A 16,512-nucleotide genomic window follows, 5' to 3' on the forward strand; every position below is an offset into this window, starting at 1 on the left:
TGCTTTTTGGTCATATTTGTGTGATTTTTTTTTTTTGTACCAGTTGAGTTTCAATGACTGCAGATAACTGAGCATGCAGATAGAGCATGTGATTGTTTTTATAGTGCCTGATAATGATGCTACCTAGGTACCAAAAAAACCTCCCAACCTCAAATCCTGGAAAATATTGAGTAACAGCTACCACAAAGGAATCAATTCTGTTAGGCGTTTGAAGTGCAAGTTAGAGCTCATCTGTCAAAAGGGTTTGCACATTCTGAATGTGCAAACCCGGAGAATTACCCATGCCTATTATGCACTTTTCCGGTATGCCAGGTGTTTGTAAATAATCTGCTAACAACAGTTAAGGGTTAGGCTTTGCATTCTATAATTTGCTACATAAGTTTGAGATAGAAGGTGGAAGGGAAGGAATGCAGTCTGTTGGCAGGTCTGTGCTCTTTGGCATGGAAATGTTAGTTCTCATGAGTTGGTCTTTTTCCATACAGATAAGAGGAACGGAGGAAACTTCCAGCAATGGCAGCTGCTGGATAGAATACTCCAACAAATTGTTCTTCAGGATGAACGAGGAGATGATCCAGATATAGCTCCATTGGAAAACTTCAATGTCAAAAATATCATTAAAATGTAAGCTGCATTATTGTTGTTTATTTCTGTTATGCAGGTATAAATACATGATAAGTAAACGGGTGATCAGGCAATAAAATATATCTGAAAAGTATTTTATTTTAACTTACAGCTTCTCATTTTTTTGTTAGTCTTCTAAATAATTTCCTTCTAATGACACCTTAACCAGACAGTATTTTCTTGTGAAGGCCTTGCCTTTGGCTTCTAATTTCTCTTAAATAGTAATCCAGTTAGAAGAACATAAAAAATACCCATGATATTATAACAAGGCTTTCTCATGTGACCTTTTTCGTTCAGAATGTTAATGAAAACTTTCATCGATATTGAAAAAAAAAAAGGAAAAGGGGGGGAGGGGTCATGTCTGCTTAGATCTCATTCCTCACTAATGAGCACATAGTTTAGAAAGTTTTCAAATAGTGGAACGCAGTCCCTCAACTAGCACACATAACTTTTTACCTCTTCATAAAATGTCTGCATGCTCTCACCCACAGACTTGGCTGAGGGCACTACCATTATTTTTTCCCATAGGGCGCATCATTTGAGAAGTCTAGCTACATGAGCTGGCTCTCATCTCAACTTCCCTGTTCTCAGTCCTTTTTTAGCCAAACTTTTGGACTCTTCATCCCATCCATCTGCCTCTGCAGGTAATTCATGGCCCATTACCCTTCTGAATTATTCACTGAAAAGAGCATTTTATAGAACATAAGCCTTTTATGAAACCAAATTCTCTTGTACTAAAAATCTTACAGTCCCTTGTGTTACAGGCATAAGCCACAATCAAGAGTGATTTCTTGTCGTGGAAAAATACACTGGTGTTGATCTCTTTCTGTCTGTCTGGAGATCAGATTTCAATGTAGACTCTGTGCCCTGTGATCTTCACTTTCAACTTTCATTGCTACTCCCCATTCTGCATATCTAATCAATCCCCAGCATGCCCTGCATATTTTTGTCAGTAACAGGAAAAAGCTGTGCCAATATGAGATATGAGTATTGCCTTGTTACTTATGTATTATTACCCAAAAGATAAGCATCCTCTGTCCTCATAAGAAAGGAGAAATGGAACCACAGAAAGTAGAAAAAAAGGTGGCAATCTAGTCTTGTATTAACGGTGGGATGATTTTAACCCACAGTGGTTGTGATTATTTTAGTGATAACCTCTCTTTTTCAAAATAAATAGACGTAGTGCTTTGAGAACATTATCTGAAGAAAGAAGCACATCAGGACTTTTTTTCCCAGGCATTCCTTTACCCATTTTCAGGACTTTGAGCAGCAAGCCATCACATTTATAACGTTAGCTGTTGGCTACAGTAAGGATAAAGATCTGGAACCAGAATGACCACTGGTATGATCCTGTATAAACATCTAAATTCACCAGGTTGCCATTTGCTGTTCACTGCACATAATGGCCACTCGCCTTTCGGCCTGAGTAGCTCAGAACAAGATTAAATGATGTGATTTCATCTTTCAGGCTGGTCAATGAAAATGAAGTCAAGCAGTGGAGGGACCAGGCAGAGAAGTTTCGGAAAGGTGAGCACAGACTATACTTGGGTAGGCAAAGGAGGAGGTAAGACTGATCCTGATACAGGCACAGAGCAGCAAACAGCAGAGCTGGGCGCAGCTTTTCCTTTTGTGGAGAAACTTTGCTTTGTTCTCTCCAATATATTTTGTCTCATGGTGATCAGTTTGTTTCTTAGGATGGGGCTTCCCTCAGTCCTCACATGAAGTCATTTTACAGTCTAAGCAAAACTTGGACATTGCTGAAGATCATGGTCATGACATTCAGACTATTTTTTTTTTCTTACTCTCATTATATATCCCCAGCTGAGCTGACAGATTTGTCAACTTTGTTTCAGCATAACCTGCGTCTCTTTGGGGACTGTTGATAAGCTTTATTTCATCAGCTTTGCTTTCCTGTTCCCTCTAGATCACGCTGAGCTGATGAGCAGGCTAGAGAAGAAGGAGCGGGAATGTGAGACTAAGACCCAGGAGAAAGATGAAATGATGAAGACGCTGAACAAAATGAAGGACAAGCTACAGAAGGAATCCTTGGAGCTGCGCCAGACCCGGGACCAAATGAATGACCTGATGGCTCAACTTAATGAGTTCTCGGTATGAGGCTGTGACTCTTCCCAATCTTGTTTAAAGCCTGTGAACTCGTGAATGATGAGCAAAAGCACTTAAGTCAAAAACTTTCTATTGTCAGTACAGAGAGTCTGTCTATCCAGCTACAAAGATGAGTACTTAGAAGCTGCTCAGCTTTTAACTGAGACTGAAATCCCTGAGGTTGTGGATAGAATTGATAATGCATGAGCTGCTCCATTCCTTCTTCTCTGCCACCTTCCTTGCGGGAGCTGCTGAGGCATCCATGTCCTCCTTCATCCATAATTTTTACTACTAAGTTGGGTGGTCCTGACTTTTATTTCATTGGAATAGAAAGAAATCTCCTAGATATGAAAGTAAATTTAGTGAAGAAACAGGGTTCCTGTCATGCTTCAAGAGCATCTGTACTGCCTTCGAGTTCTGCAGAAGTAATATTTGCAGTTGCTTCTTCCTGCTTGGTGTTCCTTCTGTTCCAGCAGTGTGCCTAAGCTTCAGCTCACCTGGACATGGCCCTGAGAAGTCAGACACTGCAGGTCTCTCCTCCCCTTTCCCACTTTGCATTAGTGGGGCCTAATGACAGGTATTCAGTATTTCAAATCCTAGGGTTCAAAACCAAGGAGTTCAGAAGTCATAAGATTTAACTTTTCTCTTTTTTCATACACAAGGAGAAAATAAAACATTTTGGCTTCTTTTACTAGCTTTCTGTTTTTCTGAGCCATTCATGGTTCCTTTTTTCAAGCTCTTCTCCACAGCTCCAAGGGCTTGAAACTTTCCTTTAAATGAAAGCTGAGATTCCTCCCTTTATTGCATGGCTTTGAGTGCAGGAGGCTTTAAAGAAAACATCAAATATTTTGAGACTTGTAATAAAATCACATCAGTTGGCAACATGGAGTTATTGTGCCTTTTAAAATGTTTGCTTTCTTTTCTGTGTTTTTTATTTTCCAGCAAGGGGGCAGCATCTCCTTCCCACCCCCACCACCTCCCCCTCCAGGTGGCCCATTAGCTTTGTCCTCTTCTCAAATGTCTGAGAATTTGCCTCCGCTGCCACCTCCTCTGCCTTTCTCCAGCTGCCCCCCTCCTCCTGCTCCACCACCTCCTCCTGGAGGACCTCCTCCCCCACCAGGTGCACCACCTTTCTTCAGCACGGGGATACCACTGCCTTCAACAACCACCTTCAGCAGCAGTGGCACCAGCCTGAAGAAGAAATCAATCCCGCAGCCTTCACACCCACTGAAATCCTTTAACTGGGCTAAGCTGAGTGAGGTAAGGTGTTGCAGTACTTTCAGCAATTAATTTAATTCCTAAATGTAACTCAGTATTGATTTATACCATTAACTGTCTTGCTTGAGGGAGACTTCCCAGTTCTCCACCAGTGCAGCATATTTCTTGTGATGAACAAGGTGCTGGTTAGTCTGAGTTTCAGTAGATCCAGGCATGCTATCATTTAGGCAAAGCTATGGTGGGACTGAATATATAAGCCAGAGCTGGTCATCTCTGGGACTGGCAGGCCAGAGCTGCCCTTACTTGCACATCGGGGAGAACGATGGCCAAAGCCAATGTGAGCAAAACATGGTGAGAACCAGCTCCAAAACCAGCCTCCTGTACCCTGGCAGGAGCTGTCACCAAGAAGAGAAAGGTGACCTAATTCACGGTGAAAAGCGAAGCTGCCTTTCTCCTTGCATGGTTACAACTCTGTCTCTTGACAATAAAACTTCAAAATGGCAATAAAAAGAGAGGACTAGAATTATTCCTGTTGCACTCATTTTCTACTACCTTGGCTGTCTTTCCTTCCTCTCCACTTCTCTCTCTTCCTTCTCTCTCTCTCTTTCCCCCCCCCCCCCCTTTTTTTTTAGCTCTTATTTTTTTATAACTGATTTAGAAAGAAAAAAAATGTCTGTGTTGAGTTTGGATGGCTGCCTAGAAACCCAGGTTCTCTTTTAGACTGAAACTCACCCAGGGCCCAACTCTGGCATTTGGAATGAGTGTCCAGGGACCCCTGGAATGCCACAAGAATTCTCTTCCCCCCCCTCCTTTTCTTTAAAATAAAGTGAAGTGAAATATTTGCTGCACCGTCTGTGCTTGTCTGTCAGGGCCATGTGGGGGGTGTGGGAGAGAATGTAAGGATGGGGATTTATTTTCCTTTGCAGAACATGGAACTTAGTGTTCTGAAGAAGAGAAATAATAACTAATATATGTATATATGAATGTATATGAAAAAGAGAGTCACAGGTGTTTCTGTTTAGTGTACAGTGACTGTAGGCTTATCCTGCCCTCTGGTTAGGAGTGAATGCAGCTGTGCTAATAAAATTGAAGACCTGGGTGGTGAGGTGGGTAAAAGATGCTATTTTGAAGAAAGCAGAATAGTTGGGAAAAAGGGGCATAAGAGTGGTGGGGGTTTCATTTTGGAGTGTTTGCCAGTGCTATATTTTTAAGTAGTAAGGTCTCTGCAAAACTGCAGAGGTTGTGGTGCAGTCACAGGTGGTTAGCTGTTATTTGGAGTGCACTGTTATGGAATTATTTTGTTTCATTGGCTGCTAGAAGAGGCAATATGTTTTGTCCATCACATTATCCTAGATTCCCTGCCTCAGTACCAGACACTTTCTTTCTGTTCACGTGGATGTGAATCCTCTGAATGAAAAGTCATGGGTAGGTTGGATGGCCTTGTCTTGGTTTTTATTACCATTGAAGCGCTTCTGCATTGTTCTCCTGGTTCATTCTAGTGCTTAACTTCCAGTTTACATGAATATAAGTTTTCCCCATGAAAATATTTTGAGGAAAAATACATCTGACACTATGTATATGTTTTTGGTTTTTAAAAGACCAGTCTATTTAGCAAAGAGCACAGGCACGTCTGCACCACAATACAACACTGTGTGGTGACACCATGTTGGAAACACAGCTGTACACAAACTTACGGCTGCAGCCAGCTCATAGATGTTATCCAGCTCTTAGGTATCTCCACATGCTACTTAGACCATCCTTCTCAAAGCAATTAGTACAGAGTCTGTATCCTAAGCAGGCTTAGGACTTTGAGGGTGCTGGTTGATGAGAAGCTTGACATGAGCCAGCAATGTTTGCTCACAGCCCAGAAGGCCAACCGTATCCTGGGATGCATCAAAAGAAGCGTGGCCAGCAGGTTGAGGGAAGTGATTCTGCTCCTCTATTACTCTCTTGTGAGACCTCATTTTGAGAACTCTGTCCAGTTCTGTAATCCTCAACATAAGAAGGATATGGAACCATTGGAATGGGTCCAGAGAAGGTCTACAAGGATAATCAGAGGGCTGGAGCACCTCCCATAGGAGGACAGGCTGAGAGGGTTGGGGTTGTTCAGCGTGGAGAAGAGAACGCTCCGTGGAGATCTTATAGTGACCTTGAAGTACCTTAAAGGGCTACAGGAAAGTTGGAGAGAGACTGTTCATAAATGCTTGTGATGATAGGAATAGGGGGAATGAGTATAAATGGGAGAGGGGCAGATTTAGACTAGACATAAGGAAGAATTTCTTCACCACGAGAGTGGTGAGACACTGGAACGGATTGCCAAGGGTAGTTGTGGATGCTCCCTCCCTGGAGGTGTTCAAGGCCAGATTCGATGAGGTCTTGGGTAACCTGCTCTAGTGGGATGTTCCTGCCCATGTGATAAACTTTTTCAGTAGTGGAATCAAAGCTGTTCTCTAGGGCAACTTGTATGACACCTTTTCTCCAAGTGCTGATATTGTCTTTGGAAAGAAAGGACTAAGCTGTTGGATGCTACAAGAATGATCAAATATTTTGAAACTTAGCAGCTGACAATAACAGATTGTCCACAGTTCCCATGGGCACCATGAAAAAAGGTTTGACTGGAAAGTATTTATGCTTCTAACAAGGAAACTCCAACACACGCTAATTTCCTTTGCAAATGAAAGATTTTACACTAGTTTTGATGTGAGATGATGATCAGTGGCAAAGCCATTTATATGCATGGATGGGCTGAATTCTGGTGAAGTCCTTCCACATCACAGCTCCATTCATACAGTACTGAAGCATCGTCTGTGAATTCCATTCATACAGCATTACAGTACTGCTGGTGCCAAGGATCTCTGTTTTTTAAGAAAAAGATATTGCAATGTAACCACTGTAATGTCCTGGAAAGATTCCTTTCTTTGTTTCTGGACAACAAGTGGAGTTTGCTCTCCCACTCTGAATTTTACACAATACCCAAGGTCAAACGGGGACCAGACATGTATAGTTAATCCAAATGATGGACTGGTTTCAAGCACACTGGAAGCATGGATTAATATAATTCATGTTCTAATAATGTAAACATATTGATTTTAAATTATCAGAGTAAATCAAGTCAGTCTTCAACTGCGCTGCTTGCTGTCTCATGGCTGGAGAAGCAGCTTCCCAATAAGAGTCAGGCTGGTAATGACTCAAGTCAGTGATCTGAAATGATCCTCCTTTAGCCAGCCCTAAATAAACTTGGGTGGGTGAAATTGTCTCAGAATGAAGGTATTTTTTCTACATACCACATAGGATTTAAAAAAAACCACCAACATTACTACCCCACCCCACCCCACCCCCCCCCCCCCCCGAAAAAAAATCACATAAACAGAAAATGTTAATTTTGATACTGACTTTTTTAAAAAAACTGTTTCTGTAATGTTGTTCATTATTCTAATTTCTGGAGCTTTCTTCCTAAAAGCAGCCTGAGGATCGTGACAAAAAATGATGCATAACTGGTGCCAGAGATTAATGGAAAGATTTCTACAAAATCTTTGTGAAGCTACTCAGGATAGCCTTGGTGGTGCCTAGTTCTACAGAGAGATTAAACAGCTGTCTTAATTAACAAACATGACAGAAATACAATTTTTGCTCCTAGTGTATATTTCTTTCACTGAGGAAAGGATCTGATATCAACAGAAAAATCTGAAAAATGCACTCTGTTCGTATCATTTTTTTTCAGATTCATAATGGAATTATGAATAAGAATTTTAAGTTTCTTTGCTTTTTGATGGTTAATATATTACAATTATTAATGTATAAATAAGCAGGATTGCCTGCTGCAGTATTCACAGGACCCTGATATTTTCTGTAATTTCTCTGGACCTGCAGGACAAATGAAAGGCTTTCCCAAAGTACTGTAAGTTTTCACTCATTCTTTGAGGTATTTGAGGCATAATGGACTTTGGTGGCCTGCAGAGTATCAGTATTTATCTTTCAGGGTAAATAAAATCCTCTGTTAGATGTAGCCTGATATGACTTGTAGTTCCATGTAACACTTGGTAGGTCTTTCAACAAATTTGACTTCATTACAAATATGGAATGGCACAAGTGCTGCATCGATAGCAAGCAAAGTACGAAATGCAACAGACTAAAAACTCAGCTTGATGGAGCAAATGCCTTGTTAATATTTGTTCGGATGATGTTTCCTTATGTAGTATGTACCACCATTTTGCCGGAGGACATTGGGAAATGTAGTTCATAGGATTTGCTTCTGAAGAGGTGCAAAACAGAGGAACCACAGATCTTGGAAGACTTGTAGGATGAATAAATAAATACAAGGAGGAAAGTATATTACAGGTGAAGTGAATCTCTCCTTTTGTTTCTTTCCTTTTTTTTCTTTTCTTTCTTAAGGTAAGGAGAGAATAAAAGGAAAGAAATAAAGCTTTTCTTTTTAAATTATTATTTAGGAACCATAAATATTTTTTATGGTGCTGAGGGAATAATTTATCACAGCAACCACATTGTGCAGGTCTGTTTCTCTTAAAATGCTCAGTCTCTCTGGCTGATGACAAGAAACTATCAGCCAGTTAATCCATAACTGAGTCGCAAGAGCTCGGTCTAGGAAATTATCTGGCAGCAAGATGAAATTTCTAAAGGGCAGAGCCTAAGGTAGAAAGAGAAGGGACAGCCCCATTGCAAATGTTTTGTATAGCAGAGATTGTTTATACCTCTGCCTGCCTCTTCTTTTCTTTGACTAGATTAGCCCGTTTGGTTTTTAGGCACTAAAATTAGGTTGTTTGTGTCAAAGCTCTGTTTGTACACACCACTGCAATAGGTGCTGCTTTAGAATTTATCTTTCTGCTGTAAGTAGCTAACAAATCATCTTGTACAGGACCAGATTCGACCTAGGTCTTAGAATAAATCTGAATTAAAATGAGAATAATTTTCCCTTCCTTGGGTTGTTTTTATGGGAAAGTATGGATGAGAACTACTGTCTACAATCCCTTTGTGAGTCTTAGAACTGCCTGTTCTGGTACCTCTGCAAGCCATTCAGATCAGCCTGTTACATAGCATGTTTTCACTGTTCTTGCCATGTGTAGGGAAAATTCATTCCCATGAGAGTTCTGGAGCTGGACAGGTAGATGGGCAAGACTCTCGTGAGTAGTTGCCTTGAGTCACATCCAGCCCTCTGCCAAACACAGCATATAGCTTTTTGGCATCCTTGCAGCTCTGTGCCAGTGATGACTCCAAGGACTGCTTCTGAAGTCATGTCATGTCCATGGGCTCCTGTCAACAAATATTCTTCATTTTCATTGTTTGATGAATCAGACTGTAACAGCGAGGAACTCTGAGAATTGCTCTGTTGTTCAAATACATCCCTCAGGATTTATAATTCACGGTTTATAAAGGCAGCCTGGACACTGCATGAGAATGAACACTTCCTGGATGCATTTGGCTGAGATTGGCAGTAGAGTCCAGGGTTAGGATAAAGTGAAAATTAACTTTATCACCTATTCCTTTGTCTGGGATGAGTCTCCCAAACTCTTTCCTACTATGGAAGCAAGAGCCACTGATTGCAAAGAATGATACAATGAAACTGGAAAGCCTGTTCAGGATCGGGTGCTTCTTCCATCTTGTATATGCTTTCACTGTAACCAGCACTGCAAACACCCCTTCTTGCCCTCAGGCACTCACAGGCTGCCTCTGGAGAGAGGGTGTTGGTTTTTCCTCCCATGCCTGCCCTGCCAGGAATTTCCTCCAGAACACTTCACACTTTTCATCCTCCCATCAGGAGTTTTTCCTTACTCCTTTTGAGCCTTGTGGCTTAGCACGTTTTCCTCATTTCTTCGACTATGAATGGGAAGTAGAGCCTGTTCCTAATTAGTTCTGATAATGAAGTGTTAATGCACTTTACTATGTAGGTAGAACTCGGGTACTTTAGAGCTGGAGCCTGCGTGAGGGTTTCGCTGCCCTTGCCTGCTGTTCCTGGCTTTCACTGCATCACTTCTGTTGGCTCTTCATCAATTGGGATTTGCTTAGATCTCTTTTCTTTTTAATCAACACATTCCTTACTCTTCCAGTTAATGAAGTACAGCAAATGTACACTTCATTAACTAAATGAACTGAAAGACTGTGTTGTTAGGTGTGAAGACCAAGTTTTCCTTTACTGAAGAGGTAATTGCCTAAACTTTGTTCTACACAACATGTATCTTAACAGTCAGTAGGAGGGAGAAGGAAGTTCAGTCTTTGTGTCCTCTTTGCCAGCAAGGACATCTGTCCTGAAATGTCAGCAGGAGACCCTAAGGCCTTTTCATAGTTTAGGATGACTGCTGATTTGCTAATTGATATCATACAGGAATTATTTGGTCCAGGGTTGGTGGACAGCAAAGTTTGAGGAGTTCTGCCTGTCTCCCTCCATGATAATCATCTCTCAGGCAGGTAGGATCCCTTGGCATCCAGGATAAAGTATCACTTGGGTTGTGAGCATTTCCAGTTAGTGTGGATGATGCTCTTTCAGAGATCTAGGTATAGTTTGCATCTATCTGAGTCAATAAAGAACTCATGTAGATGGAGAAGCTCATGTAATAAGAAACAGCTATACTTCAAAGATTCAGAGCCTTAAAAGTAAAGTAAAACAAAATTTTAAACTACTTTCTCAGGCAGTCAGAATGAGAATCACACATTCTCTGGGGTTTACAACAGAACCTGGCACAATTTACAGAACGGAAGATGTGTCTGGGGTTTTGTCATGCATCAGTGCCCTTCCTAAGCTTTTTCCTCATGACGGTAACACTTCTTTTATCATGACCACAATCATTGTGTTAGACAGATGGCCACTCTGAAGAGGAAACTTCATGAATGTTGCTTGAGATGTGGTCTCCTAGTTTTGGAATGTGCCCTTTCATCAGCAGCTTGCTGTTATGAAAAATACAGAATACTGAGTGATGTGTATTTTGGTTTTTTAAACATACTAATTTTTTCTCCTTTAACTCTTGAAACAAAGTGTGCTCTCTAAAATGACATTAATAGCACATAGGAAGATGTCCAGTGATTGGGAAAGAATGATCTGTACAAATGGGATTGGATGTTCTTAGCCAAAAGCTTTGTCATCTCATTAAAATGTGACCGTTTCTTTCAGGAGAGGATCCATGGCACAATCTGGAATGAGATTGATGATTTAAAGGCATTCAAGGTGCTGGATCTAGAAGATTTTGAAAAGATGTTCTCAGCATATCAGAGGCACCAGGTAGGGGGGAACACTTCCACAACTTGTTTTCTTGAATTTCTGGAGAATGAAAGAACACATGACAGTGATCTGAGCCCTTGTCCACTTGTGGTCAGGCTGCATCATTCGCTGCTTTGCTATTGTTCAAAAAAATCACAAGACCAAAAGAAACGGGGAAGGCATTTTGGGCAGAGTTTAACCTTTTGTTTTTGGCACACTTCATACTAATTGGCAGCTCTCAGAGGCAAAAGCTCCCAAAAGGTAACAATCTCTTTGATCTCAGCAGCCACTGGCTTCCAAAAGCTCCTAAGCTTTATATTTGTGCTTGATATCCATCTTACTCTTTCTCTCTCTCATCCAGAGAAAAGGTCTGTAGTTGCCTGAGTACTGAACAAGGTGACTGAATGAGCTGTCTTTTGCTTTGTCGATTTTTTTTTTTTTAATAGCCAACTGACCTAACTGGCTAGATGACAGAAAATGTCTGAATTGAGGATTATAAAACAAACAGAATACTTTTAAACCAGCCATTTATTAGAATGCCCTTTCTCCCTCTTCTCTTTTTCTTGGAAAGCAAGTTATCTTCAATCTATCTCTCTCTGCTGTATGAGATTTATCAGGAGAGGGGTTGTACTTGCACTCCCTGAACTCCCCCAGCTTTCCTTTGCATTTGGAATATATTAGTAGAAATTCAATCTTTTGTACACTTCAGAACTGGATCATTGCTGTGAAGTTTTTAGGAAAAGATACAGACATAATTGCCATAAATAGCCTTTATGGTTAAGCCTTACAGTGATGATGACTACTTTATCACCATTATGATTAATTTATTTAGTACCTTAAAATTAACAAACTATTAGTCTTTGGACTTTTCATCTGTTCATTCTCTCATTTTTATGTCTAATCCAATGAATAACTCATATCTCACAGCCACCTGGATAAGCATTCCAACTCAAACTGTGAAGAATGTGATATTACCTATTGCACGATGAGATTTCATTTCTCATTCTGGTCTTGCAAATAGATGTTGCTGTTTCAGTGGTTTCCTTTCTCTTTCTGTGAACCCACTTCCCTGAAACAAGAACTTAGTTCACAGACAGAAAGAAAGGTACATGAAACGTCAGTGCTGTTACAAAATTGGATTTAGACCCTGTGCCAAAAGCTTAGAACTATGGAGGTGAGCTACCAGCTGTCTTGCAAGTAGCCGGACTGTCATATGTGTGTATTAGTAAACAGTTCAGTATCAAGGTACCATTCCAGTGTTTAAGGTGCAAACATTGCAGCTTCCTCACTAGAAATGTCCATGCAAAGCCTTGCTTCATTTGGACCCCAAAATCCTGGTCTGCTGACTCTCAGTTAGAATCATAATAGTTACTGCTGTGTTACCAATCACTGAAGAGCAGCCTGGCCTATTAAACTGTAAACTAAATTGACCCTTACCCCTGCCCACTGGGATGGAGCCATCATCTCAGAGTGACCTCCATGGGTCTCAGAACAGTTATCTTTCATCATCATGAAATACGCATTATGACAGCATTTTCAGACACTAGAGTATCACTTATGTAAGCTATTATTTTTTTTAGTTAGGTCTGTTGCTGCCTTACCAGCTCTTGTTGCGGCTTTGGTGTCATATCCCTGCAAAAATATTCCATTATTATTACTTTGCATGATACTTTCTTTTTCATGCATACTCACTCCAGTGTGAACTGAATTCCAGTGAACAAATCCTCATTGCTTTTTCTTTTCTTTTTATTTTATTTTTTTTTTAAGACCAAGCAACCAAGATTGCTTTAGAATCAAAATCTTATGAGAACGTAGTCTCTCCTCCTCTTTTATTTTTGTAATTACTCCACTCTGGTCATGTATGTATTTAACCTGAGTTTGTGACTTCTAAACTTCATCCAAATGTCTGTAATTAAATGTCGATGAAAAAAACTGCCCTTTTGTATCTGAAATATTGAATGAGTACAGATAAAGACATCTCTTTCTTTGTTATTATTAACATGATACTTTTTCCAGTTTAATTTACATTAAGCAGCTTTTTTTCTCTCCTTTTTTTTTTAATGACAAATGGTCTCTTCTCCTCTCTTTAAGTGTGTTGGATTTGGTGACTATGAAGGAAAGCAGAATTGTCCAATGCTGCACTGAGAATTCTAACAGTTGTCTTTTGACCTTGCTCTAATCTTACTGCATAATGTTGACCTTTTGATTTAATATATCTGGTGTTTTCCTGGACTGTGGAATATGTTGTGAAATTGTTGGGGTGTGTCACCCAGTAGCACTGTAAAGCTTCTTTAGTGGTTACAGAATGCTTTCAAAATGCTTGGCTATAGGTTGTTACAGGATATAATGTGCTGTTAAAACAAGTTGTTGCTAATAAACTGCCTGTGCATCAGGAGAGGAGAACTGACCCTCAAGTTTTAACCTTGGCAGTTCTTCCACTAAGGTTCTGGACTAGATTTTTAAAGGTATTTAAGCATTCTCCTAGGTAATATTTCAAGAAGCAAGAGATTTATGCTTTGGAGACTGAATTTATTCTTTTCAGAAAAGACCTAGAACTCTTAGCTTCCCAACATCTACCAATTTAAAATAAGCAAAGAAGTGCTGAAATACCACTGAGCCATCTGAGTCAGTGTTACTTGCTAAGCCTTTTGTTCTCTTAGAAAACAGTGTGTGTTCAGCTGCCTTGTTAAACTTGGTATCTTTCTCTGTGACTAATTTTTTGCGTGTTTCCTTCTTTGCTATTTGTGGCTGCTGCCTGCATAGGACCTGCTAACTAACCCCTCCTCCTGTAAGCAGGTGAGTATTATTTTCTGCCTCCTGGTCCTCTTGCAGTGTGTGGGAAGCTGAAGTCCTGCACCATGCCATTAATGGGGTCATGACTCTCATGCTACTCCTTCATATGCCTTTGCACCCCTTGCACCTCTGCTTTCTGTGAGGGGAAGAGGGTAAAAAAATTATTTTACTTGTATTAGCTCTGCAATAGCTATAACCTCATTGTGTTTTCTGCTGGTGTCTGTAGTCTCCTTTTTGATGATCCTGAGGAAGATGACAGGGACAAAGCAGAATGTGCACGTGAATTCTTACTTAACCAAAGTAATAGTCTTTGTAGTGGAGAACAAAAGGGGCTCTCAGGGCACCTTCACTCCCACTGTTCCCATTTTAATCTTTCTTTCTATGGAACCGGCAGGTGCTTTGGTAGGGCAGAAGAATTTGTGCCAGGTGAGGAGCAGAAGGGTTAGACGTGAGGAACGCCTGCTTCACTACAGACTGCTGAAGCCTTCAGAGAGCTCAGGGAAAGATGGAAATGGTGTTTAGACAAAGTAGAGGTAGCAGACTGCTCACATGTCTTCAAGCAGGCCTGTCAGTCTGACCGCAGTGCCGGGGAAAAGTCATGGAACAGGTGATCTTGAGTGCTATCATGAAGCACATGCAAGAGAACTGGGTGATCAGGCCCAGTCAACATGGGTTCATGAAAGGCAGGTCTTGCCAAACTAACCTGATCGCCTTCTATGACAAAGTGACTCGGCTGCTGGATGAGGGGAAGGCTGTGGATGTATCTTCCTGGACTTCAGCAAAGCCTTTGACACAGTTTCTCACAGCATTCTGCTTGAAAAACTGTCAGCCTCTGGCCTGGACAGGCGCACACTCTCCTGGGTAGAAAACTGGTTGGATGGCCGGGCCCAGAGGGTGGTGGTAAATGGTGTGAAATCCAGCTGGAGACCAGTGACAAGTGGGGTTCCCCAGGGCTCAGTGCTGGGTCCAGCCCTGTTCAATGTCTTTATCAATGACCTGGATGAAGACATCGAGTGCACCCTTAGCAAGTTTACGGATGACACTAAGCTGGGTGGAAGTGTCGATCTGCGGGAGGGTAGGGAGGCTCTGGAAAGGGATCTGAACAGGCTGGACCACTGGGCAGAGTCCAATGGCATGAGGTTTAACAAGGCCAAGTGCCGGGTCCTGCACTTGGGGCACAACAACCCTGTGCAGTGCTACAAACTAGGAGGAGTCTGTCTAGAAAGCTGCCTGGACGAGAAAGACCTGGGAGTGTTGATTGACAACCGACTGAACATGAGCCAGCAGTGTGCCCAGGTGGCCAAGAAGGCCAATGGCGTCTTGGCTTGTGTCAGAAACGGTGTGACCAGCAGGTCCAGGGTGGTTATTCTCCCTCTGTACTCGGCACTGGTGAGACCGCTCCTTGAATCCTGTGTTCAGTTCTGGGCCCCTCACCACAAGAAGGATGTTGAGGCTCTGGAACGAGTCCAAAGAAGAGCAACAAAGCTGGTGAGGGGGCTGGAGAACAAGTCTTACGAGGGGCGGCTGAGAGAGCTGGGGTTGTTTAGCCTTGAGATGAGGAGGCTGAGAGGAGACCTCTTTGCTCTTTATAACTACCTGAAAGGAGGTTGTAGAGAGGAGGGTGCTGGCCTCTTCTCCCAAGTGACAGGGGACAGGACAAGAGGGAATGGCCTCAAGCTCCACCAGGGGAGGTTTAGGCTGAACATTAGGAAAAAAATTTTCACAGAAAGGGTCATTGGGCACTGGAACAGGCTACCCAGGGAGGTAGTTGATTCACCTTCCCTGGAGGTGTTTAAGGTACGGGTGAACAAGGTGCTGAGGGGCATGGTTTAGTATTTGATAGGAATGGTTGGACTAGATGATCCGGTAGGGTCTTTTCCAACCTGGTGATTCTATGATTCTATGTCATCATAAGTGTTTCTAGTGGCTTCAGAAGAAAGTCGTCCTCACCATGAGTGCTCAAGGAACTGTACTTGGAAAGTTTGGTCAGGACCTCTGCAATTGAGTGAGGCTAGTACATGGCTCTGGGCCGTTCACTGTCTGTCATCATGGCAGTGCATACTGTGGAGCAAATCAATGTGGTAGAAACAGTTGCTTAGAAGTATTGATAATTAGTGGAACCTAGGGTGCTGCTGTGGTACCAGACCACAAATTCTGCAGCTAACCAAAATCAAGGTGTATTTGAAACAGGGCACCAATACGATGAACACATTCCACATATCTATTCATCCCAGCAATGAAATTTCAGTTGATGTTTGAATTTACAATTAAAATCTTAAATCTAAAATGCACGTTGAAGCATATAACATAATGTTATCCCAGATGGAAAGTTGGTAAAGATGGATGGGATAAAACTTAGGCGTCTTGCCTGTCGGGTTGACAGCAGCTCCAGGTAGTCTTGCTTTGTGTGCTTGTCTTGTCTCACAAAAGCTGGTTACTACTGCCCTCTTGCTCCTTTTTTTCTGCGTCTGAGAAAATTCACATAGTCCATATGCAATCTGTTTTCCTTCAACTAATCTTGCAATCTGGTTTCAGTAAAACCTGAGGCTTCATCTGCTTTTGCTTACACA

The 16,512-nt window shown here is 41.6% G+C and overlaps 1 protein-coding gene across 2 annotated transcripts in view; it reads left to right on the plus strand.

The window, feature by feature from the left end:
• DAAM2 (dishevelled associated activator of morphogenesis 2) overlaps positions 1-16,512 on the plus strand; it is a 212,208-nt gene that overhangs the window by 159,086 nt on the left and 36,610 nt on the right. For both annotated transcript variants that reach the window (XM_069852534.1, XM_069852533.1), the window contains 6 exons: positions 483-621; positions 2,090-2,148; positions 2,546-2,730; positions 3,667-3,984; positions 11,063-11,170; positions 13,913-13,945. In XM_069852534.1, coding sequence (XP_069708635.1) covers positions 483-621; positions 2,090-2,148; positions 2,546-2,730; positions 3,667-3,984; positions 11,063-11,170; positions 13,913-13,945 — 842 coding nt within the window. The remainder of the gene's footprint in view (positions 1-482; positions 622-2,089; positions 2,149-2,545; positions 2,731-3,666; positions 3,985-11,062; positions 11,171-13,912; positions 13,946-16,512) is intronic.

The sequence above is a fragment of the Phaenicophaeus curvirostris genome, chromosome 2 (assembly GCF_032191515.1).
Source record: "Phaenicophaeus curvirostris isolate KB17595 chromosome 2, BPBGC_Pcur_1.0, whole genome shotgun sequence".
NCBI lineage: Eukaryota > Metazoa > Chordata > Aves > Cuculiformes > Cuculidae > Phaenicophaeus > Phaenicophaeus curvirostris.